Source organism: Triticum dicoccoides, chromosome 7B (assembly GCF_002162155.2).
Source record: "Triticum dicoccoides isolate Atlit2015 ecotype Zavitan chromosome 7B, WEW_v2.0, whole genome shotgun sequence".
In the NCBI taxonomy this organism is placed as follows: Eukaryota; Viridiplantae; Streptophyta; class Magnoliopsida; order Poales; family Poaceae; genus Triticum; species Triticum dicoccoides.
This window is the reverse complement of record NC_041393.1, coordinates 138,420,463-138,446,122: the sequence shown is the minus strand read 5'-3', so window position 1 is coordinate 138,446,122 and position 25,660 is coordinate 138,420,463. Positions and strand designations below refer to the sequence as shown.

Below are 25,660 nucleotides of genomic sequence, written 5' to 3'. Positions count from 1 at the left end.
ACCTTTAAAAGTAAATTTTGAGATATTATAAAACGGGGAATTAAGAAACTAAACTTGCCATGAACCATAAACTAAAATTTACATGGTGAATTACTTAAATTTGCCATGATACATGCACTTAAATTCGCCATGGTTCATACAAAAAATAATTTCCATGGTCAAAGTAGTGGAATTGCCATGGTCAAAAACTAAAATTGCCATGATCTATAAACTAAAATTGCCATGATGGATTACTAAAAATTGCCATGACCCATGCATTAAATTTGACGTGGTTAATTACTAAAAATTGTCATGGTCAATTAAACAAAATTGTCGTAAAAAGTAGTTGAAAATACAACGGTAGCTTTAAATCTAGAAGAAAAATAGATAAAACATGTCATGTCAACTTTAGTGTAAACACTATGGCAACTACAGTGTAAACATCATGGCAACTTTTGGCCCAATTTTTTTTGTCGAAACATATCAACATGGGATCTAGTTTTGAAGATCTCATCGAGACGGATTTAATGGTGAAAACGGATTTTTAATTGGATTTTTTACTTAGGAGATAAAACATTATTAAGCCGAAAACCAAAAAGATTCCTGCTGATGTCATCTGTTTTGACATGGCAAAATGAATGGTAATGGAGGCGCTTGGTCCATGTTGCTTTGTGCCACACGTGTGGGCATTAACATTTCGTAAAAATATAGCTCCAAGTAAAATACCGATGGTCGTTAGAAGAAAGAGGGGATACCTTCCGGAGCATCCCCAAGCTTATTTGCTTGGTTCTCCTTGAATATTACCTTGGGTTACCACGGGGCATCCCCAAGCTTATTTGCTTGGTTCTCCTTGAATATTACCTTGGGTTACCATGGGGCATCCCCAAGCTTAGTATCTTGACACTCCTTATTCCTTCATCCATCGTGATCTCACCCAAAACATGAAAACTTCAATCACACAAAACTTAACAAAACCTTTGTGAAATTCGTTAGCATAGTAAAGCAAATCACCACTTTAAATACTGCTGCAAACACAATCATATTTTATTATTGCATTATACCTACTGTATTCTGACTTTACCATGGCTTATACCCCCGATACAATCCATAGATTCGTCAAAATAAGCACACAATGCAACGAAAACAGAATTTGTCAAAAACAGAACAGCCTGTAGTAATCTGAAAATTTACCATACTTCTGTAACTCAATAATTCTAAGAAATTAGGACAACGTGGGCAATTTGTATATCAATCTTGTGTAAAAATTCAGAGCAAAAGCACGTTCCTGTGATTTTCTAAAATTTGCTACTCGGCGCAAAAGTTTCTGTTTTTCAACAAGATCAAATCAGCTATCACCCAACATGATCCCAAAGCCTTTAATTGGCACAAACACTAATTAAAACATAAAAACACAATCATGACAGTAGTATAATTGTGCAAACACACAATAACTGAAAGAAAAGGGCAAAAATAAATTTTATTCATTGGGTTACCTCCCAACAAGCACTATCATTTTATGCCCCTAGCTAGGCATAATGCATAGATTCTAGCATTGTCATATTTCTTATTATCCTCCATAGATGCGGTTTTATCAGGAGGTTTCTCAAATATAACTTGAAACACATTGTCCATAGAATTTTAGCATTATCGAGTTGTCCATCGTTATATCCCCTTTGATTCCCAGCTACAATCCAAGAATATTGTTGATTAACATCATTAAAAACTTGTTGGATCACATACGGAACAGGGTTTTCCTTTTTAAGGTTCTCATCAAAAGTTTGATTATTTCCAATCAAATGTCTTAACATATAGTCACTATTGTAAATGATCTCACCTATCACTGATTTTTCACGGTTCATACCATAAAAATGAAAAAATTCCCTAGCTTCCCGTACTATGTGATCAAATTCACTCATAAGAACAAGGGTAGCTAGCTTTTTAGCTTTCAGATCCTATATAATGGGTAACTCATAAAACAATCTTTGTAGGTTAGGATGAGCATGAATAAATCTATTTTCAAGTTTCAGAACTAGCGCTGAAAAAGCTTCCGCATAAGTTTTAGTTCTTTCAATTATAGGAGCATCATCACAAACCAAAGTTCCAACACAATTGAAAAATCCTTGGATATTTCTTTACCTATAACGTTCCCTTATCCCAAAACAAATGTTTTAGCATCCAGATTGCCAGATCGTCCAATTTTAGGAGTTTGGCCATCATCTGTTTTTGCTATACCAAAGTCACTCATGATGATAAGTTCAAGCAAACTCCGACGAGAAAAAGGCGAACGAAAAAGAAGGCAAATATTTTTATGCTTTTTGCAAAAATGTTTTAGAAGTGGGGGGGATGAAAACGAGAGGCAAATGGCAAATAATGTAAATTGCAAGGAGATGAGATTTGTGATTAGGAACCTGATAGATGTGATGATGTCTCCCTGGCAACGGCGCCAGAAATTCCTTTGACGTGGCTTGAATCTGCGTTAGTATGTCCCCAAAGAGGAAGGGATGATGTAGCACAGCGACAACAAGTATTTCTCTCAGTTATGAAACCAAGGTTATCAATCTAGTAGGAGAACCAAGCAACACTATCTAAACGGTACCTCCACACAAAGAACAAATCCTCGCAAACCAACGCGTAAGAGGGGTTGTCAATCCCTCCTCGGTAAAAATATAGATTAAATTGTATGAGTTTGGATAAATAGATCGCACAAGAACACAAAATAAAAGAGGCAGATAAAAAGTGCAGCAAGCTATTTTTGGGTTTTTGGAATAATAGATCTGAAAACAAAATGACAAAAGATAGATCTGAAAGCAATAAGATAAAAGATAGACCCGGGGCCGTAGATTTCACTAGTGGCTTGTCTCGAGAAAATAGCATACGGTGGGTAAACAAATTACCGTTCGGCAACTGATAGAAGATCAAATAATCATGCAATATCCAAGGCAATGATCATGTATATAGGCATCACGTCCAAAATTAGTAGACTGAAACGATTCTGCATCTACTAATATTAGTCCACACATCGACCACTATCCAGCATGCATCTAGTGTATTAAGTTCATGGAGAAATGGAGTAATGCACTAAGAACGATGGCATGATGTTGACAAGATCCATTCATGTAGGAATAGACCCCATCTTTTCATCCTTAATAGCAACGATACATGCGTGCCTTGCTGCCCCTTCTGTCACTGGGTGAAGACACCGCAAGATCGAACCCATCACAAAGCACCTCTTCCCATTGCAAGAAAAATCAATCTAGTTGGCCTAACTAAACTAAAGATTCAGAGAAGAAATACGAGGCTATAACAATTATACATATAAGATATCAAAGAACTCAAATAATATTCATGGATAGAACTGATCATAAACTTGAACTTCATCGGATCCCAACAAACACACCGCAAAAAGTCATTACATCAAATAGATCTCCAAGAACATCGTGGAGAACATGGTATTGAGAATCAAAAAGAGAGAGAAAGCCATCTAGCTACTGCCTATGAACCCGTAGGTCTATGGTGAACTACTCACGCATCATCGGAGGAGCACCAATGAGGATGATGAATCCCTCCGTGATCATGTTCCCCTCCAGCGGAGTGCCGGAATAGGGCTGTAGATTGGATCTCGTGGTTCTGGAACTTGTGGCGGCTGGAATTGTGTTTCGTCGACTCTCCTAGGGCTTCTGGAATATTTGGGTATTTATAGAGCTAAGAGGCGGTTGAGGAGACCCCCATGGGCCCCACAACCCATCAGGCCGCGCCAGGGGCCTCTAGCGCGCCCTGGTTTCTTGTGGCCCCCGCGGGCCTCCCTTGGTGCACTTCCTTGGATCCCAAGTTGTCTTTTGGTCCAAATAAAATCTATAAAAAGTTTCGCTTCGTTTGGACTCCGTTTGATAAGGATATTGTGCGAAGTAAAAAACAAGCAAAAAACAGCAACTGGCAGTGGGCACTATGTCAATAGGTTAGTCCCAAAAAATGATATAAAGTTACGATAAAATGATTGTACAACATCCAAGAATGATAATATAACAGCATGGAACAATAAAAAATTATAGATAAGTTGGAGACATATCAAATGCTATTAATGTTGTGGCACCGTTACTGATGATAATTGGAGAGCTATCTTCCTCTTTTTCTCCTTTTGATGTTCAACATGTAAATATATCGGCCAATGTACCGACCCATCTTTGTGCGAAGCATGCTTGCTCGTTGACGGTCACTGAAAGTTGGACTGACACTAGACCTTCTTTCTTGCTCACAAGTCTATTGGCTAATGATGCTAGGAGCTTATTTGTTGAAAAAGCTCTTAAGTTTGGACAAAAATGAATTTGGCTTCACTAGCTATAATAGGCAGCGCTGATGAGCATGTTTCATCCTCGTGCTAAAGGTGAAAACCGTAAGTCAGTCTTTATTTGTTGGACTGACAAACAACGACGCATGGATACTTTTCCTATAAGGCATTCCCTTGGAGTATCGAAATTTGTATCGAGTTGCTATGTCAATCGCACTAGATGTATGATCATCTCCGGGGAAGGGACAAACCCTAGGTACACCATGTCATGGCTAGGGGCGTGATGACTGCATGTCGTGATTCCAGTGACACTGTTCCCACAAACAGTGGTATAAGAATGACTATTATTGGTCACTCTTTCTTTCTTCCTTCCCACTTGACTATGATGCACTAGTGCATGCATGGGTAGCCTTCAGCACTAAAAGGTCTTTAATTTTTTTTATTAGTTCACAAATTCATTTAACATGTACTTTATCGTGTTACAAGATTTTAGATTCACACTCTTTTCTTTTTGCGGAATTTTTAGATTCACACTCAACACATAAACTCACAAGAAACAAGAAAATAATACAAATTGGTCCGTGATTAGTGGCACCAAGATATTACCAGGGCTAAATGTGAATCCCGTAAAATTAATCCTCTTTGAGTATCTTCCCCGCCCCCCGCCCCCCGCCCCCCCGCGTCGCCCCCGCCCAGGCGACTCGGGCGGGATCCCAACCCTAGCCGCCGGGGCTCCCCCTCCTTCCATCCCTCCCTCCGCCGCCGCCGAAGGACGCCGCCGGCCTTTTGCCCGGGGGCTGACGGTGGTGGCGGGGGCCTTTCCTCTGTCCCGCGCCATGGGGATGGTGCGGAGCTCCGCGGCGTGAGGTGGCACGGCCGATCTGGCCTCCGTGGCGTGGCGGGCCTGCCTTGACCGGCGGCAGCGCGGCGGCGGCCTCGTCCTAGGGCGGTGGTGGTGGCGGTTGCGGCGGCCGGCCCTGCGTCGGGCAGCGGCCTTGGCTGCGTTCGGCGGTGGTGGCCGGATCTGCAGCGGCGGACCATCTGTCCTCGGATCGGCGGTGGCGGTATGGAGGGCCTGGTGGTTGGGTCGGCGCCATGTGTGGTTTGCCCTCCGGACAGATCCGATCTGCCCGGTGCGGCTTGCTCGATGTGCGGCGGCTCAGATCGGCGGCGACCCGTGCGCACAATACGTGATGGAGGTTCTTCGAGCGGATCCGGGTGAAAACCTTGTGCTCGGCTTGTTGCCAAGACCGGCGTTGGTGGCACCCTGTGGTGTCATTACCTTCTTGAAGGCATCGCCGTGGAGAAGCTCTAGACCTCTATCCGCTACCTCCGGGGGAAACCCTAGATCAGTTGATCGGATGATGGCGACGCGTTGGTGTCGTTTCCTCCTTGGGGGCGTCATTCTTGGAGGCGTACATGGGATCGAGGGACCAGCGGGTGCCTTATTGGTGGAGCGGTACTTCATCCTTCACATTGATGACGGCGAATCTCGGCGGCGTGGTGCAGTGGAGACTCGGCGCCCGATGCGCGGGGATGGACTCGCGCAGGTGGAGGTAGTTGTTTGGCGTCAAGGTGGCGTCGATGACGGAGTGGCCTGACAAGGTAGAAGCCTCAATATCTGCTCTGAAGACGGACCTATGAAAGATGGCGGCGACGACACATGTGAGTGCGTCAGACCAGTTTATGCCCCAGACCCGGTATGTGGCTAGGCTGGAGCTTCTGGCTTTTGATGATAGGTTTAGGTGAGTAGACCGGGTATGTGGCCCAGGTAGCACCCCTTCATCATATGGATAGGAGTAGTGGCATATGTTGCCAAGATGGCGGATTCAGGCATATTGTTGTAATACTTTGTAAGGTCCTCGAGAATAATCAATAAAGTGGCCGTATGCATCTCCCAGATGCAGAGGCCGGGGGTCATCCTCCTTTTCTAAAAAAAAAATGTGAATCCCGTAATGTTCACAACATCACTTTTGTTTTTATTATGTTTGAGATGCCTTATACTTCCGGTGAACTTTTATAATAAATATGATCTTTTTCGCAAAAAGAAGATCACTTTTATTTGTTTATGAATTTTTGTAAGCGAATTGCAGCTATAATTTTGTGACGTTATAGACGTGTATTATATTGCGCCACTGTACTCTACGTGCCCCACGGTGCGTTCGTTGGGTCGGGCGTCGGGCACATTTGCATATTGCGATGATGCCAGGCTAAAGCAAGGCACGGTGTACGAGCCTCTGACACTTGAACGTCTTGTGTGAGTGATGAGTGCCATGCTGTGAGGTCATGTAAATGTCTAGATTAGAGTCATGTGACGCACGTATAATCGCATCTTGTGCGTAGTTGGCGCTACAGCTTGACCAACTCCCTCGTTTGGCATTCTTCTATTTTATGTAGTCTTTGCCCTATCTGAGATCAGACGAGCTCACGTGGCAATCCCTGGAAAGTGAGAGTTGGCAAGAACTTCCAGTTCAGGGATGGAGGAAATCTGCAACGAAAGTCTTTGAATCGAAGGAAATAATAAATTGGATCCAAGTGACCTATTTTAGTCTGAATAAAAATAGGTTCTTTAAGATGGCCCGATGGCCCGATGCACCGTATATCTCGCGTGGGGTTCTCTCCTTCACGCCAGGGACGGGCGGGCCGGTCCGTGCATTGCATGTGGGTCGGCGGGTCGTCCACTAGTGCCGTGGCCCGCGGAGCTTGACAGTTCTTGATGGGGCCTCGTGTTGGACTTGACCCAGTGGACAGATGCACTACTGAAACGTACTACAGTATTTGCTAGTCCTCTCAAGGACAGGGCGGCGATTGCCGACTGGGGCATGGACAAAGTCGATTGGGGCACAGATCAGTTTATGCCAAAAAACTGTTAGCTAGCTGACTTTTCTTTTTTAAAGATCAACAGGGAGAGCTCCCCGGCTCCCATTTTCACCACTCTACAAGAGCGTTGCAGTGTAAACGGTGTGCTGGAGAAAAACGAAACAAGGAACAAGGTAAGACAATCCATAATTTTGTCAGATCGAGGATAACTTCTTTACCCCGTGAAGCGCAAATTTTTTATGATAATACGTGTCTCATTTATATTATAAAAATTATAGTACAAACCATGTAGACACCGACATGACAAAATTGAAAAAACAACATATCACTAGCCTTTACATAGACAAACACTAGCCAAAAAGAAAATCACAATTAAGGCCAAAGAATCCCGTGAGCTTGACACCAAAGCCGTCAACCGCCTCTAGTATCACCAAAGCAGCCACCAAAGAAAAAACCGACGAATCACCTCCTTATCCGAGCTCGCCCATCACTGATATGCAGCTTTGTGGACCTCCAAGGTGACTCATTAAAGACGAAACCATTGTCGTTGAATGAATCACATCAGGGCAACAAGTCAGACACACCATCGAACTCCAGACCTGGCACCCCTGCACAATTAAGCCGCCGTAGAAAGAAACCATACCTATCAGCTACCAACCACAAACTCAACACATGATCCGTCTACATCCACCCTCGACTACCTCCCAAGCTATGCATCGGCGCTGGAGTAGACACCGTTGCAACGGCGGAGCCAGAGGACACAAAAGTCCGCGACAAAGATACCGCCGCCGCCACGACATCTCCGCTTGGACAAGCTAGTTCCCAAATCAATCACCAATCATAGAGTTGATCGCCTTGTTGAGGGAGGAATTGAAGCTTCTTTATTCAGTGTCGCCGCCGCCTAAGCCAAGATGCCGAACAACCCAAAACTTAAGCTATTAGGGCCCTAAAACCTAAAGCTATCTGGTCCGCACGCACAGAATCCGATGACCCCTCACTACCGATGAAGTCGCAGAGGGAAGCCGCCGGTAGATTGGCCCCTTCTTGCGGCTTAGGGTTCGAGTCGCCTGGGTCCTGACAGCTCCCGAGCAGAAAACAATACATACTTTTTCATCTAAGGAAAAGTTTGAAGTCTGTTCATGCAAAAACAAATCACGGTCTCTTGTATTTCAGTCTCTGTCCATACGCTTTCGCTTTCGCTTTCCCTTATTTGACAGCCGACCACGGGGAGTGGAGTAGTGGCATCTTGTTTACAAGCTATGGCTAGGGGTGCAAACGGATCGGATGCGGATTGGATAGTGCTCTTATCATTTCCATGTTCATATTTTCAAAATGAATACGAATGCGAATACAGATGCTACGGATACTTATGCGGATCGGATGTTACTCGACTACGGATACATATCGGATGTTTACTCAATTCAGAACAGATACGAATAATAGCGGCATATTGCTTAAGAAAATTAATCGATAGCTATGTGACATGAATAATCAACTTCCGACATGCAATAAGTCAATGAAAATACACTTATGAATAAATAATACTATAATGCATAACAATTTCTAAGTTTAATTATACAAAGAGTGAAATTTGACAAATTATCTGGCTTTTATGTTGGATATTTGGCGTATTAAGGCTAGAATTTTGAAAATCACCTCCCATAATCTTATTCTTTTTTTTTCAGAAAAAACTTCCAATCTATTCATCTTCAATCATGGTAGTACAACGAGCACTAAAAATAATAAAAATTACATCTAGATATGTAGAACACCTAGCGATGACTACAAGCACTAAAGCGAGCCGAAGGCGCGCCGCTGTCATCGCCCCTTCCTCGTCGGAGCCAAGCAAACCTTGTTGTAGTAGACACTCGGGAAGTCGTCGTGCTAAGGTCCCGTAGAACCAACGCATCAGAACAGCAACCGCCACATATGAAGAGTGTAGATCAAAATGATCCACCCTGAAAACACACGAATAAAGACGAACGACGAACAGATCCGAGCAAATCCACCAGAGACAGATCCGCCGGGGACACAACTCCACACGCCTACCGATGATGCAAGACACATCACCAGAACGGGGGCTAGGAGGGGAGACCTTTATTACATCTTCAGGGAGCCGTCACCGTCTTGCCTTCCTGATCAGGACACAAATCCTAACAAGGCTCGAAAAAAGATCTAAAAACGGAGCCCTCCCACCGGCAAGGGCCGAGATCCACTCCGCCTCCATGACCATAGGGCCACCGAAGACGGGATGGACCGGCGTCGGCACTAGTGGGAGATAGAAAGCTATGGTTCTTGGGAGGCGTCGGCTAGCTTCGAGGAAGAGTTTTACTATTATAACGACAGGTTTGCCATTAAAGAATGTAGCGGGTCAGTTTATTTGTTTCCTCCCATAATCTTATTCGGATACGGATATGTCCACTTCCATATTTATATTTGTGTTAAATCTCATCCCATATTTATTTTTTAAATAAATCTGGATACGGATAATTTTGATTTTCATTTTAGTTCCGAATGCGAATATAAGATATTTCGGATTATCCCCTACCATATTCCACCCCTAGCTACGGCCATGTCGCCCCGTCGCCGCCCCTTCTCCTTTCCCCTCGCCAGCCACTTCTCCCCGCCGCCAAACCAGGCTGCCGTAGCACGATCTCGGGATTGAATCGGACCAGACCCGGGCCGCGCCCTCGAGCAGGAGGTCGACGTGAGGGACGAGCCGCCCCGTCGCACTGCCGGCCTGCCGCGGTGGTGCCGCCCCCATCCCGGATGCCGACAATGCCGGGTCCTGGAGTTGCCTGCGATGGGGGCGAGGATGGTGGATCTCGGCGGGGTCAGTGAGGGCGGGGGATGCCGTGCCGCCGGCCAAGAGGAGGCGGGTGGTGGCCGTGCCGTCCTTGAGGACCGCTACGGCGGCGGCAGGGTGGAGGCCGTGTCGCAAGGCCGGCCGCCATCCAGCGGATCTTCCAGTTCCAGGTGTGTTGCGCCGTATTCACGGCCCTGGTCCACGCCATGCTCGGTACCATAGCTCACCCCGCCGGAAATGGGAATGGCTTGCACAAAATTGATGTCGTGCATTGGTTGAATCAACTGAATTTTAATTAGCTGATGGCGGTGATTTTTGCAGACATGATGAGGCCAGAAGATATCGGCCTAAGGTCAAACATGGCATTCTTCAGGAACATATAAGAGTATTCTGATATTTATCATAGTCACCAGGAATTCTGTAAGTTGTATTGTGTAATGAATATGTAAATACTGAACAGTACTCAATGTTCATTACTGTTATAGGCCTAGCAACACACAAAAAGGCTCCACAAAAGTGGTTTTACTTTCTTCAGCCATGGCTTGCAATTGCAAGATGATCCTTGCAGCTATGACTCTCTGAGCAGCTCAGAAACACTAGTAAGCACCTCCAGGATGAGCTATAATTTGTTCCAGTACGAAGGATTCTTTTTGTACAATTTCTGAATGAAATACCTATCTACTTTAAATTGCAGGCTGAGGCCAGCAGAATGGAAAGAGCAGGCCAGTGGCTCATATAAAGAGCTCTATTTTGACATGTCTAGTCACTTCATGTAGCTCTATCATAGTATCCTATACGAAGCAATCGACGAGATCATGAAGAGTAAGTATACATTTTGTCCTTGATATTCATCACAAGCCTCATGGCTCCCAGGACCAATGTTTGGAGAAGCCATATAGGAAAGAAAATGCCCCTAGGTCGCTTGATACTTGCTTGTTGCTTCTGCCTGATGTCCGTTTGACGCACCTTGTCCTCCAGATTGCAAAATTTTCTTCTTCCACCTGAGGTTGAATTTGTCTGATGCGCTTCTCCCAAGGATCTTGTTCCTGATTGATCTGGGCGATCTAATGTAGTGGTGAGATTTTTGCGTGTTTCCTGTGTGGATTAGCAGAGGTTTCTGTGTGCCGCCAAAACCTGTATTTTCTGCGTTGGCGCCAAAACGGAAGCCCCAGGTTTCAGAAAATTGACGTGGAATTGGGGACCGAATCAGATTCAGAAAAAAGGAAACCGTCCGTGTTTCTATTTGGAAATTTGACGCGTCCTCCGTCGCCTGCAAGTCCATCGTCTATAAATATCGCCGGCCACCTCTTCTCCCAGATCCCAATCGCCCGCCCTCGCTCCCCATCAACCCCTTCCTAGCTAGCTAGCGAAGCACCAGTTTGGGCAGCCGCCGGGCAGGATGGAAGGGCTGGACGTGTACCAGCACTACCGCTTGAACCCTACAGATGTGGACGCCGTGACTTACTACCTGCCACGCCTCATCGCCGGCCAGACGCTGCACGGCGCCGATAAATTCATCCACCACGTCGACATCTACAGCTGCGAGCCCAAGGATCTGGCCGCCCGGATTGCGCCCGTGCCGCAGGCCGCCAGCAGCGGCGACCGCTTCTTCTTCACCACGCGCAAGAGCAAGAACGGAAGCAAAACCCAGAGCGTGCGCACCGCCGGCGGCGGCACCTGGACCGTCAACGCTACCACGGCCGTCAAACACGCCGGAGTCGAGGTCGGCGAGAGGAAGAACCTGTCGTTCAGGAAGAAGGGCAAGTCCACCGGTTGGGTCATGGAGGAGTACAAATGCTTGCTGCCAGAGGCCGTCGTCGCCGACGGGGTGAAGGTGTTCTGCAAGATCCACTTGGCTCAGCATCCTCCTGACGCGGCCCGCCAGGAATCAGCCGCGTACAAGCATCAAGCAGAACCGCAACCAGAGGCCGTGACTGCGAGCATGCACGCACAGAAGAGGCCAGCAATAGCTCCCGCCGCCGATCCTCATCCGCCGCGCCCCAACAAGAGGATGCGAGGAGCAGTCCCTGTCCCCGCACCTGCCCCACCGTCGTTCTTGACGTATGATGAGGCAGCGAGTGCAATGTATGGCCCGCTCGCTCGTACCATCTTCCCTGTTCAAGATGCTCTGGATATACCAGCGTCAATCGAAGGTCCTTCAGCATCATGCGAGTCCACTACAACATCCAACCACTCCGGCGTTGCTTCTTCCTCAGATAATATGCAGCGACAAGCTCAAGCTACTGAGATTTCCTCCCAGTCAGATGTGCTGGAGTCTGTCAAGAATTACAGCCAACAACAGATGATTGTTCCTGAGGCTGGCTCAAGCATTGCAAGGAGCACATATGAAGAGGATGTCTTTCAGCCATTGGAGCCTCTTTCCGATTTGCCGGGTGGGGAGGCAGATGGTTTTGACATTGAAGAACTAATGAGAATGATGGAAGACGACCCAATTGAGGTTGAGACGGTCACTGGAGCCAACACTGGCGTGGAGATGGGCAACAGGAACCTCTGTACCTGGATACCTTGGACCAAGGCATGCTGGAGGACATGCTGCAGTCCGATTGCCCTTACCCAATGTCGGGATCAGAGGATCGGGCCATGCACAACCCTGCCTTCCATGATGCTGACAAAGAGAAGAGGTACAATGCCGCGTCGGATCTTGACGCTCCATCGCTTCAGGGACACGACCACTCGTTCAAACCACAGCCGTGCTCCTTCGATCCATTTGAAGCAGCGTGGAAGGCCGAAGAGGCGCTCGAGAAGGAGAAGAGGGACAATCTTCACGCTGGATCGCTTGGAGGACACAACAACTTCTTCTCGTCTGCAAGTGTCCATTAAGTCCGATGTTGAAATTGCTTTCAAAGTGTATACGAGGATACTCGCTGGCTGATATATTAGTTCGTCCTTGTACGATCGCCACACATGTACCTCTGAGCAATTTGCTCCACTTGTTCATGCAAGCTAAAACTGTTGTTGTCGTTGTTCTTGCTCCTGTGATGTATTTTCTGAACCTTGCGTTTGCTCTACTTCTTCTGCTCTGTTTCCTGTGATGGACCATGTTAAAACTGCTCTTATCCTTTTGTATTAGGCTCAGATAAGCAAGCATGATGCAGTTATGATCTGGACAACCGCAGATAAGTAGTAGTAACTATGTTTGTAAATCAAAACTGTTTCACTGCTCGTGATAATCTGCAGAACTATTTCAAGGTCACAAGTTCCAGAGCAAATTCAAGCTGTGGCAAAAAAAAAAAAAAACTAAAGCCTGATCCTTCTGGGAGATGCAATGTACTCCCTCTGTCCCAAAATATAAGAACATTTTTAACACTACACTAGTGTAAAAAACGTTAAAAAACGTTCTTATATTATGGGACGGAGGGAGTATTTAAAAAGCTAACTGAATCATAAAAAAAATTGGTCAAACAATCCTTATTTTGCAGCTTGCCAGTTGAAACATAGACAGACCTGGCGCTCCTGCACTAGTACTTCTGCTCTGTTTCCAGATAGGTATATGCATTATCTCTTCCCGAAGAAAGGTTGTCAAAAATCGAAAAATTCTTGTTGACCCAGGACAAGATCTGCGCAAGGTCCAGTGCATGAGGTTGAGGCCAAGCGAGAAGCGAGTGACAAGATTCTGAATCCTAACGGTAGCACGATTCCACGATCTTAAAGTCCAACATACTCCCTCTGTAGGCATCATCCCATGTTCTCTAGAAGAGAACATCTTTCATCGACAAATGAATAGAGCCGGAGTGGATCACCAAGGCCCAAAGGCAACGCACACAAACGTAACAAAATCCAACTCTTAACTCAGAGACGATATACAATACTTGCAGCATTAACCAACGTACATGACATTTCAGACTCAAGAATACGCAGATGAAATCTACATATGCACAAGCGCTAGGGCATTTGGGACTGCTTTTCTCTCTAAGTCGCCAAAAAAAGAAAATTCCGCAAAGGTAAAAACATGATTTACCACTATACACTCTTGTATAAGGCTGGCGAAAAGAATGAGTTGCCATGGTACCCGTCACTACTCGATAACAACGTCCCTCGCCACCATGTCCCTGTTCACAATAAGCTTCCCATCTTCATCCCTGGTGAAAAGCTTGTCAACCAGCTCATCCCAACTGGTCCTTCCTGCAGATTTCGGTTCTGATGAAGTCGTCTCGCTGTGAGTGTCAGAGGATGGCGCAGGGCAAGCGCCCTCATGGGTTTCCTCTTCAGAGATGTCTATCGCGTGAGGAACATCCAAGGTTTTCGCTCTATGGAGCGCATTCTTGTGTTCTTCCTTGAAACTTTGCAATCTCTCCATCTTTTGTTCAGCAGGAGGAGTTGTTGCCTTCTCATTTTCCTTCATTAGCTGCACAAACACATAGTTATAATCATAAATAAAGAAATAAATACCAACTCTGGAACAGAAGAAATCAATGCTCCAACTAACGATTGCGTATTACAATGTTTAGTCTCTTTAGTTTTAGCCAATGGAAACAAGCTACAGACACCAAGGATTAACAGTTAAGTGATTTGGCACTCCAAATATGCATCAACAATGTTGCATATAAAGAGCTTGCTTACCATGTACTCCCTCCGTCCGGAAATACTTGTCGGAGAAATGGATAAAAATAGATGTATCTAGAACTTAAATACGTCTAAATACATCCATCCCTGCGACAAGTATTTCCGGACGGAGGGAGTATATCTAAACAGTTTGGTCGATTGTTCTATTCTATTCCACGGAAGATGTACATTATGTCCTACAGAACACCATGATGCCAATTCGAATTTAATTTATCTCTCACTGAAACCAAGTGTGCACAAGAAAAAGTAATATAAGAAAAATAGGAAGGAAAAGGATAAGGTTTAGTTTGGTTTGTATCCATACCCTACCAACTTTCTGGTCATGTACAAATATTTGGCCTTTATTTGGATGGTTTTTGGCAACTCCCATGCCCCTTTGGCCACTTCCAATGCAATCTGCTGACATAGTTGACCAAAACATGGGCAGCCAAAACCTTTGCTAGCCAAAATTTTGGAGGGATTGGCCTGGGCACCAGCAAAACACACCCTAAATTTAGAAGGCTCTGAACATGTACAGTTAACTTCCAGTTACCATTCAAAACCTAAATGTGGAAGGCTCTCAAACATGTACACCCAACTACAAGTTAACAATTCCAAACTTAAGTGCAGAAGGCCTCAGAAATCCACTGTCACTTGGAGAAGCAAGGAAAATTACTTGGTGCCCGGCCGTTGTTTTATGCATAGTTCAAGAAAGCGCTAGGCGTTAATTGTGCGTTTTGCCACCGCCTTGCGCTTTACTGACCAAAGCGCATGCTTATGCGCAGTTATGCACAGATTAACCGTAGTTATGCGCAATGCGTTTTGCCAACGCCTAGAGCCTAGGCGCGCTTAAGCGCTCGCTTAGGTGCGCCTTTTTTAACTATGGTTTTATGTATGGAAAAATTATTAGTTGATCTCCTAGCAAACAATGAAGCCTAAAAGTGCAACAGATCAACCCTTAGTCCAAATATTGGAAATTTAAATGAAGTTATACTGGCATAAAGTGCATGTTGGCCCAAAAACATGGCACTTAGGTTAACCCTTTTGTGCTTAAGCCAAGACGAAAGCCCAATGTGAGGGCGGCGGTCAGGGGGGCGGGGGGCTTTGAACATTTTAGGACGCATACCCACGCATGTAATCCATAATATCACTAAATAGGCCCAAGCATAATACATATTGCATAATATCACATTGACATGCAAGACTGCATTTAGGAACCAAATAATTATGCCATCACTCTGAAGCTCATGGTTCACAAGCTGTGACAAGTGCACGTACCTCTAAAGCCAAGGCGGATTCTCGCTCAATCCAAATAATGCCATGATCAGCAGTGGTACTGCATGATAACACAATATGCTCAAACCTTCCTTCCACTGGAATAGCAGTTCTCACCTCAGGTGGGTATCTTGCGCAGCTACAAATTAGTAATGTAATTAGTAATGGTTACGTTATCATATTCTCCAAGTGGGAAAGCTATTAGAAATCGCTTAAACGTCACTATTTTATAATCTTCATATGTAAAGAGTACAGAAATAAATTTTGTTTTCGCTCACAAAGAAATTTATCGGTCATGCAAATATTAGACTGTAACTGGATCATCTCTTTGATTTGCAGGATACCTCAAAACACAATTTTCTTTTAAATGTCGGATTGACATGAATCCTGTAGGATTGAATACCACATGACTTTGCACACAAATGGTATCTTTTCAAGAGGTATTAGTCAGTATAATTTTTCATACGAATATGGTGCAAAGAAACTCTTAGGAAAAATTTATAGAGTACAATCCTTTAAGTTATAAATGAAACTACCACGTAGGAGTTCTTGAGGATGAGACTCCTCCAAAAGTTCTCAAAGAGGTCTGGCATGAATACTTTTCCACATAAAACTGATTTTCTAACTAATGTGATGAAAAAGATAGTAGCCTTTGTCATATGAATTTTGAAATGTTTGTCGTGGACCATGCTTCAGTATTCTATACTTCTTTTTCCAACTGTTATACCTTTATTTTCTTATGTTCATAGTTTACTAAATTCATTTAACTGACCAGGAAAGATACACAAAATGAATCTGAGGAAATCTTGCTTTGCTTAATCTAAACAATCAATGTAAAAGCATATATATATTTTTCATCATTTTGAAAATGTGTGCAATAAAACAGCAGTGGGCGAAACTATTCACGGCTAGAACTTCCTTGCTCTGGAAGAACAAAGTGCTGAAGCTTTGTTGCATACTTTTCCAAAAACCATGATGACTGAATCCTTTATAGTATAAAAAGGCTTAATGATGAGCAAACCAGCACACAGCCTGAAACTTAACTAATAACAGGTTCATCATTTACAGCATACCAACATGACTTAACTAATAACTAGCAACGACTATCCAAGCGCATCAATTACCTGCAAAATTTCCTCTCGACGATATGATACATCCGACCAGGAGCATACAATCTTCTTGGATCTTTAAACTTCTTCTTGTCTTGTTTAAATGTATCTCTCAAGCAAAACAGGAATAACAAGCAGGGCAAGCTGTCCAAAGCATAAATGAAAAATTCCATTATTCTATCCTTTTTTACTGGCGGAAAGTTGAACTACAAGGAGAAAGAGAACAGGGGACTACTTACCAGAATATAGAGCCGAAAATATATTCCAATGGTGTTGGTGTTCTTGGCAAAAAATCATCCTGGCAAAAGACATCGTATAGTGATAAAATGAGCATCAGATGATATTACTATGTAATTAGTGCCACAGATGGTAACTTCTAAGGTTACAACAACTAGAGAGGATCGGTTTTTGAAAGTCAGCATTTTATTGATTAAGCAATAAAGTCATACAAGGTCTGCTGGATACGAACCGGAACAGAATGAAAAACACACAACAAACTAGAATTCAGTTAAGTTCACGAGCTATTCACCTGTTCGGAATCAACGAATTTCACAAAGGAAATAGTACGACATCCAATAAATCAATTTCAACATATAGCAGTGGAACAAGTTCAAGCACCACAATACCACATTATGTGGTCAGGCATACGATCCAAATTTCCATTTCCAGACATACAGTTTGTACTCCCTCCGTTCCAAAATACAGCGCGCCCACGCTTTTCGAGGTTCAACTTTGACCATAAATTTAACCCACGAGACCGACTGCGGCGGGATCAAAAATTATATAATTAAAAACTTTTTTTGAATACGAATTCATTGGTATAATTTTTTCGCCCGCCGCAGTCGGTCTTGTTGATTAAATTAATGGTCAAAGTTGAAGCACGGAAACCGAGGACGCGCTATATTTTGGAACGGAGGGAGTACCAATTACAAATTATCATGTAGAATTAATTGATTTCTCAAAAAATAAAGTAGAATAAGTTGAATTCACCCAACAAGGCAACATGGCAAACAGTTAACTTAGTTGATTTCCATATCAGTCATAAGCCAGATATCAGTAAACCTCATATGAGCTACCTTTCTAAAGTACAGCAGTTAAAGGATATTCTACTGTAAACTGTCAGCTAGCTTTTTGAAGAACAGCAGCAGGAAAGAATACTCTGCTGTATAATCTAATCCTATCAGCGAGAGCACCTTTCTTCACAGCACAACTCCCGCTGCCTAATTCCTAACGTTCAGCACAATCAAACTAGTCCAGCTTTCACAGACATTCCAATCACGCCACAAGCAAAGCACATTTGACCAAATCGCTCCCCCTCCTCTCACCCCAACGATTCCAATTTCCAATTGTCCGGGTCAAAAAATTCTAACAGTCAAAATATTCGGAGGCAGCAAAATTGAACAGGTAGGTAATGGTTGACCACGGGGCAGCTGGTACCTGCAGCACGATAGAGTAGATCACGTCGGCGTACTTGACGGCGAGGTTGAGCGACATGCACCGGGCCGGTGCGAGCGCGTAGCACCGTATGTGGCTCCTGGGTATATTGCCGAACGCCTTGCGGTTGTTGACCACCAGCACCGTCATGAGCGCGGCGATGCCGGAGCCGAGCGAGTGGCCCGCGAAGATGAGCTTGCAATCGGGCCCCTGCTGGCGCAGCAGCTCCCGCAGCGTCTCCGTCTCCCTCTCCAGTATGAACTGGGCCGCCTTGAGCAGCCCGTGGTGCACGTAGCCGCCGTCGAACATCTGCATCCCGAGCTTGTTGTCCATCAGGACCTGCAACGAAGGGAGGAATCGAACGGGTTCACATTCCATTCCTGCGGAGATGAAATTCACCCTGGGCTGCTGGAATCGGGGATGAGAGGCGGGTCACGGGCGCGGGACCTTGTAGTCGGCGTTGCGGACGAGGTTGAGGCCGCGGACGGCGAGGACGACCTCGTTGCGGCGGCGGTCGACGTAGACGATGTAGGGCGGGCAGGCGGTGCCGACCTCGTCGTAGGTGGTGCGCTTGTGGACGCCGGCGCCGTCGATCTGGGTGTAGCCGCGGGTGGCCGGCATGAGCTTGGGGTTGTCGAGGTCGTCGGAGATGGCCATGATGATCTGGCAGATGCGCGGGACGGGCTCGAAGTCGTCGGGCGAGGCGGTCGGCCAGGTCTCGCTGTCGTAGGCGCCGATGTAGGTGAGGCGCTTCCACGCCCAGCGCACGCACCCCACGCACAGCACGCACTCCAGCCCGCACGACACCGACATGGCTGGCCGCCTCCCCGCGGCGCGCCGGCGCTTCGCCTCGGAGGAAGGCGCGCTCGGGCTGCTGGCTCTGCTTGGCGGGGTGGCTGCGCGGCGCGGGCTGGTCTATGTGGTGGTTGCCTCCCTCCGCCAGCCGAGCCGCCGCTGTTTTTCTATTGGATTGCTTGCCTTGGTTGTTCCGGAAGCGACGAGGTTGAGCTGGAGCGGTGGTGGCGGCGATGGTGGTGGGGTGGGGGAGGAGTGATGTGAGATGCCGCTGCGCTCCTTCGCAAAAAAAAAAGATGCCGCTGCGCTGTGGGCGCACTTTGGCGTTGGGGGGTCAGGTTTTGGTCGCCTTTTCAACGCGGCTGCGCTCCGCGGGAGAGGCCGAGGATCGGTCTAAAACGGCAGGAGGAGACGACCAGCTGTCGTTGCTTCTCCGAAACTTCTGGCTCGCCTTCTCACCCGTGTCCATTCACATTTACACAGGGGCTGGTTTTCTCCTATGGGAGGATGTCGTAATTTCGTGGAAGTGTACAAGAGAACCGTTCGGTCACTAACCGGTCGCAAAAAGCCGACCCAATCAAAGCTCCCAGATCACGAACAAAACGTTCAGGCTTGTATCTAGCGCATATATAAGGCGGATATGAGGCGGCCCGGGCGCATCTGCCACGTCAGCCTGACCCAGGCCCACCCCAACCCCATAAAATCCCCCTCCGAAGCAAACCCTAGCTCACTCCACTCTGCTCCGCTCCGCTCTCCGGCGCTCCCCTTTTCCAATCTGTCCAATCCTTAGCGCCAGCAAGCATGTCAAGCATCGGCAACCACTCTGACGGCTAACTTCGGAGACGAGTACGAGCTAGCGCTTCGTATCGCGCTCGAGCGGACGCAGGTCGATACGGACGGCAGCTCCGGGTCCGGTGCGACGCCTCCTGCCATCTTCGTTGTAGCGCTGACGCCGGCGTCGGCCCTTCCCGCCTCGTGTGTGGATTTGCTCAGACTGCCCAATCTGCTCCCCCCGCCCGACGGCCTCCTCTACCTCCGGCCGCTGCTCCACGCGGGGGCAGCAGTGGGTTCTAGTGCCCACTCCGCGTCGCGGATGCGGACTCCAGAGTCGGAGGCACGCGCCACCCGCCGCGAGAGACAGAGGGCAAGGGAGATGGAGACGGGTCCGACGTGGCTGCGCAGTCCACCCGCCACCGCCGCGTGATGTCGGTGCCCAACGAGGAGGAGTGTCTCCTCCAGTGGGTGTACCGTCGGTCACTTACCACGGTGGAGATGGACGCCCGGCGGCTTCAGAGGATCAACGCCAAGTAGCACCGGCTCGGCATTGAGCAATCCGAGCGGGAGGCAGTGGTGGCAGCGGCGGAGGCAGTGAGTGTGGCCAAGCGCAAGCAAGACCGCATCGTCCGACGCTTGCAAGGTTACATCGTCATCTCCGATTCCTCCTCCTCTGACGGGTTCGACTCCAACGTCGACCCACCTCCTGCTATGGACGCCTACAGCAGCACCAGCGACTGGAAGGGCAAAGAGCCCACGAGGAAGTGGTGAAGCTCGCCCTCTCCTTTTACGTAATCTAGCTCTAGTATGTAGTTACAATGTGTCTGATTCGTTGAACTGTGTGAACTATGCCTGTTTGGTGATGTTTATGGGAATTATGCCTGTTTGGTATTGGTTTATATGTCTGTTTCCTGTCGATTTTGATCGTTTGGTGATTTACGTACTACGTTACATGAATTTGTATAGATAGAGGGTGACAGATATGAGATACGCGGGTGTGGAGACGCGGATTTAGGGAGTACCCAGTCGGTGTCTGTGAACGCACCCGGACGCGTGGACGTTTGAGGGGCGGATTTGCAAAGTCCGGTTGTAGATGCTCTAAGTTTAGCATTTTTTGATAACTCAAATGCTGCTGTGATCCGTGAAATTTTCCAAGATATCATGAAATTCTTGCAGGTTTAAGTGGTCGATTTACCGGAACTGATAGCTGGTAGAGAATTCTAGCCGTGGACCACCTACCACGGCCAATTCATGTTCTGAAGGTTCTTTTCACTCAAATAAAAAGAATGCTATGAAGGTTCTTTCTTATCGGTACGATCAACCTCGTGGCTGAATTTTAATTGTCATTTGTCCTTAAGAAACATCAAATAACCATTCGGCATGGCTAGTACGCTATTTCAAAAACTTATCAACAAAAAGAGACACATCAAGTACTTCCTTCACTCTAAAATAAGTGTCTTAATTTTAGTACAACTTTGTACTAAAGTTAGTACAAAGAAAATATAACAATACAAGTACATACATACCAATATATGCACACATTGTATAGTGTTTACTCAAAATTGAAGTCGTAGAGCTTCGACATTGCCATTGTAGATGTCTCGCTATCGGCAAAAATATTACCTGCACTAAGAAAAATAGCCTCGCGACACGTGCATGATGCCAAACTGTGGCTTCCAGAATAGAAATATATGTGACTTAGAGAGGAGAAGAAAAAGATAAGCATAATTATCTTAGGATGAATGGGGCAAAATATAAAGTTCTATTTAGAAAATAAGGTCAACTAAAGACATCTCCAAGCATACATTTTAACTTAGGCGCTAGAGCCAAAAGTCTTAGCGGTTTAGCTTGTACATGATTTATTCCTAACTCTGTTGCTTACCTTCGATATGGCATCCGAACTTTCCCTCTTTATCTCAGGGCACATTCAGAAATGTCAAACCTCCCCAGAGGCCGCCCTTGTTAGGCACTAGATTATGGACATAGGAGGTGCCATAAGACCCATGATGATGTGACAATACATCTGGGTATGAAGATCGGCCCATATGGTGCAGTTCTCGGCATCGCCAGACATCATGACTTGACTATGGATGCCCGACGACCGGTTCACTTCTAAGACTTGCAACAACATCGTCTTTTAGGGGGCAATGTGTCAAAGTCTTGAAGCTTAAATGGAAGTCACCCCCCCCCCCCCTATTTGGATCACCTCACAAGACTGATGGTGGACCATTTACTAACTCCCAAGGCGCGAAATGTAGCATGCAATAACAAATTGTGTGTTCTCTATTTTGGCATGAAGTGTTCTCATGGACCAGACCCGTTGTCCACCGCCAACCCTTTATATTATTCCCTTTGGATAATAGCTTTTATAAAAACTTGTATACTTCTGAGGGTGTCTGAGCATACGCGTGGTTCTTAACATGGTACCTACAAAGATGACTGCTAACATGAATGAGATGGTGACAACTTCCTACTCCAAGGATGAAGTTAAACAAGCATAATTCCAAATGTACCCGAACAAATGAGCCAGAGCCTCACGATTTTCCATCCCTGTTTTTTCAGCGTCATTGGAATATCCTAGTGCTGAGGTACCTAAAGTTGTCCTCATAATTTTGAAGGGATGGAGAATGCCGAAAAAATTAACAATTCTATATTGGTTCTAATCCCTAAGGTAAAGAATCCCACTTTAGTCTCTTAGTTTTGCCCAGTTAGGATGTGCAATGTGCTTTATGAAATTGCCTCCAAAGTTTTGCCCAATCGGTCGAAATTGGTGCTTCCTGAGAGTATTTTGGAAGAAGTCTGCTTTTGTTTCTGGTCGTATAATTATATATAACATTTTCTCGGCATATAAGTGTTTACATTTTATGAATAAATCTCAAGTGCATAAGGACGACGTGGAAAATTGGACATGCCGAAGGCATGTGATTGCGTGGAATGGAACTATTTGTCAACTATTATGTTAAAAACTGGTTTTACTGGTCATTGTTATGGGGTTGGTCAGTTCTATCTCTTTCTCAATATTATTTAATGGATATAAGCTTGAGGGGTTTACAAGAGGAATACATCAGGGAGATCATACTTCACCTTGCTTGTTTTTGTTGCAGCAGTGGGCCTTTCATGCCTTTTAAAATCCAGAGTTTAATCATTTTCCTAAGTGTGACAGCATCAACACTACCGATAAACATTTTTTTAGCCGATGACAGCCTGTTGGTTTTCAAAGCAATGTGGAGGAGGGCGGAAGAAGTAACTCTTTTGTTGGATTCTTGTGCTAAAGCTTCTGGTCGACGTATATATCGAGATATGTCATGCATTTTCTTTAGCAGGGGATGCCCAAATAACATTAAAGAGGAGGTAAAGGTAATTCTCCATGTACCAAATGAACAACTCAGTGACAAGTACCTTGGCCTTACGTTTGATGTGGGTAACTCTAAGAATGGGACATTCAAATATATGAAAGATCGGTTGTGGAGAAAGGTGCAAGGATGGGTGGAAAACACAAATATCATCGAAAGAAAATGTTATTTTGATCAAAATGGTTGCACAAGTCATTCTGGTATATGTTGGGGACGTTGCATTGGAAACAAAAAATTTCCTATGCTCGCCAAGATCAATATAGGAGATGAACATCTACGAGAGGAGAGATTGCATCTACATACCCTTGTAGATCGCTAAGCGGAAGCGTTACGAAAGGCGGTTGATGTAGTCGGACGTCTTCGCGATCCAATCATGATCCGTCCTGCAAACTCCCAATCCAAGTGATGAACGGACGGCACCTCCGCGTTCAAAACACGTACGGCTTGATGATGCCTTCACCTCCTTGATCCAGCGAGCGATGGTGAATTAGTACCTCAAGTCCTCCGGCAGGACGACGGCGTGATGGCGGTGGTGGAGAAATCTCAACAGGGCTTCGCCAAGCCTCACGGAGAAGAAGAAGGACTACGAGGGAGAGGGAGGGCAGCGTCGTGGCATAGATGTGTGTGGCTGCCCTCCCCCTACCCCTCTATATATAGGGAGAAGGGAGGAGGAGGAGGGGCGCCCTAGGGTTCCCCAGGAGGGCCGGCGGCCACCAGGGGAAAACCCTAGATGGGTTTTGGTGCGCCTCCCCCCCCCCCCCGGAGCCTTGGCCCCCAAGGCAATGGGGGTAGCTGTCCTAGGGGAGCGCCCCACCCCTTCTGGTTACGTGGGAAAGGGTGAGGGGGGCACACAACCCCTTAGTGGGATGGTTTGCCCCTCCCTTTGGCCCATGGGCCCCCCAACACTTGTCGGGGCCCCCGAAACCCCTTTCGGTGATGCTGGTCATCACCCGGTACCCCTGGAACAATTCCGGACTCCAATACCCTTCCTACAATATATCAATCTTCACCTATGGACCATTCCGGAGTTCTTCATCATGTCTGGGATCTCATCCGGGACTCCGAACAACCTTCGGTAACCACCATAATGACTAAACTATACTTATATCGTCACCAAACGTTAAGTGTGTAGACCCCGCGGGTTCGAGAACTATGCAGGCATGGCCGAGACACCTCTATGGTCAATAACCAATACCGGGACCTAGATGCCCATATTGGTTCTTGCATATTCTACGAAGATCTTATCGGTCGAACCTCAGTGTCAACGATTTTGTTAATCCCGTATGCAGTTCCCTTTGTCTATCGGTATGTTACTGGCCCGAGATTCGATCATCGGCATCCCCATACCTAGTTCAATCTCATTACCGGCAAGTCTCTTTACTAATTCTGTAATACAAAATCCCGTGGCTAACTCATTATTCACATTGCTACTCATTATTCACATTACTTGCAAGCTTGCTGTGATGTTGTATTACCGAGTGGGCCCTAACATACCTCTCCGTCATACAGAGTGACAAATCTCAGTCTTGATCCATGCCAACTCAATAGACACCCTCGGAGATACCTGTAGAGCACCTTTATAGTCACCCAGTTACGTTGTGACGTTTGGTACACACAAGGTATTCCTTCGGTGTCAGTGAGTTGCATGATCTCATGGTCATAGGAACATGTACTTGACATGCAGAAAACGATAGCAATAAACTTGACACAATTGTATGCTACGTTTATAGTTTGGGTCTTTTCCATCACATCATTCTCCTAATGATGTGATCCCGTTATCAAATGACAACTCATGTCTATGGCTAGGAAACCATAGCCATCTTTGATCAACGAGCTAGTCCGGTAGAGGCTTACTAGGGACATGTTGTTGTCTATGTATCCACACATGTATTTGAGTTTCTGGTCAATAAAATTATAGCATGGATAATAAATGATTATCATGAACAAGGAAATATAATAATAACCACTTTATTATTGCCTTTAGGGCATATTTCCAGCAGTATATTCAATGTGATGCTTTAAATTTCCAAGGGGCCCATGTGAACATCTAACATATATGATTCGATCCTTCTGGTGGGGAAATAAACAAGGTCAAAAGAACCCGAGTTAGGTGTCTTGGGAGAAAATGACCATGCCAAAGTTCATGGGTGGCCATGGTTTTAGATATTTTGAAATGTTCAACTTAGCACTTCTTACAAGGAAAGCATGGAGGATTTTTGGAGAATCCAAACTTATGAAGTGTGAGAATCTTCAAGGCGTTCTATTTCACGGAATCATCTATAACTGATGCTCAAGTAGGGAACCATCCCTCGCAAATTCGGAGAGTCATTATAGAAGGAAGAGAGGTGTGATGGTTTAGAGGGCTTATTTGGTGTATTGGGGATGGGACAAACGACTTATACTTGAACCCAACTTGGATACCTCTTAGTGAGATGATGAGAACTATAGTTTCTTTAGCCGAGAATCC

At 45.8% G+C, this 25,660-nt stretch overlaps 1 protein-coding gene and 1 pseudogene across 2 annotated transcripts; one reads left to right on the top strand and one right to left on the bottom strand.

The window, feature by feature from the left end:
• The first annotated feature begins 9,651 nt into the window (after window positions 1-9,651).
• On the top strand, window positions 9,652-12,934 carry LOC119341450 (annotated as a pseudogene).
• Window positions 12,935-13,679: 745 nt separating this feature from the next.
• On the bottom strand, window positions 13,680-19,395 carry LOC119337721. Of its 2 annotated transcripts, XM_037609878.1 has the most exons (7): window positions 18,719-19,395; window positions 18,275-18,610; window positions 17,077-17,135; window positions 16,853-16,981; window positions 15,732-15,867; window positions 14,779-14,939; window positions 14,120-14,256 (listed from the first exon to the last, which is right to left on the bottom strand). In XM_037609878.1, exons 1-7 carry the CDS (start codon window positions 19,082-19,084, stop codon window positions 14,253-14,255), a joined length of 1,191 nt encoding a protein of 396 aa, XP_037465775.1. In that variant the 5' UTR covers window positions 19,085-19,395; the 3' UTR covers window positions 14,120-14,252. The 2 variants fall into 2 exon arrangements, with proteins under 2 accessions (XP_037465774.1, XP_037465775.1); XM_037609877.1 differs by lacking the exon at window positions 14,779-14,939 and having other exon boundaries at window positions 13,680-14,256; window positions 18,719-19,385.
• Window positions 19,396-25,660: the final 6,265 nt, after the last annotated feature.

Excerpts from the sequence above, each read along its gene's own strand:
- LOC119337721 (XM_037609877.1), bottom strand. The coding sequence starts at position 19,084 with ATGTCGGTGTCGTGCGGGCTGGAGTGCGTGCTGTGCGTGGGGTGCGTG. Across the intron at positions 18,611-18,718 it reads TCCGCAACGCCGACTACAAG|GTCCTGATGGACAACAAGCT; the intron begins GTCCCGCGCCCG and ends CCTTCGTTGCAG. Across the intron at positions 17,136-18,274 it reads TCTACTCTATCGTGCTGCAG|GATGATTTTTTGCCAAGAAC; the intron begins GTACCAGCTGCC and ends GTCTTTTGCCAG.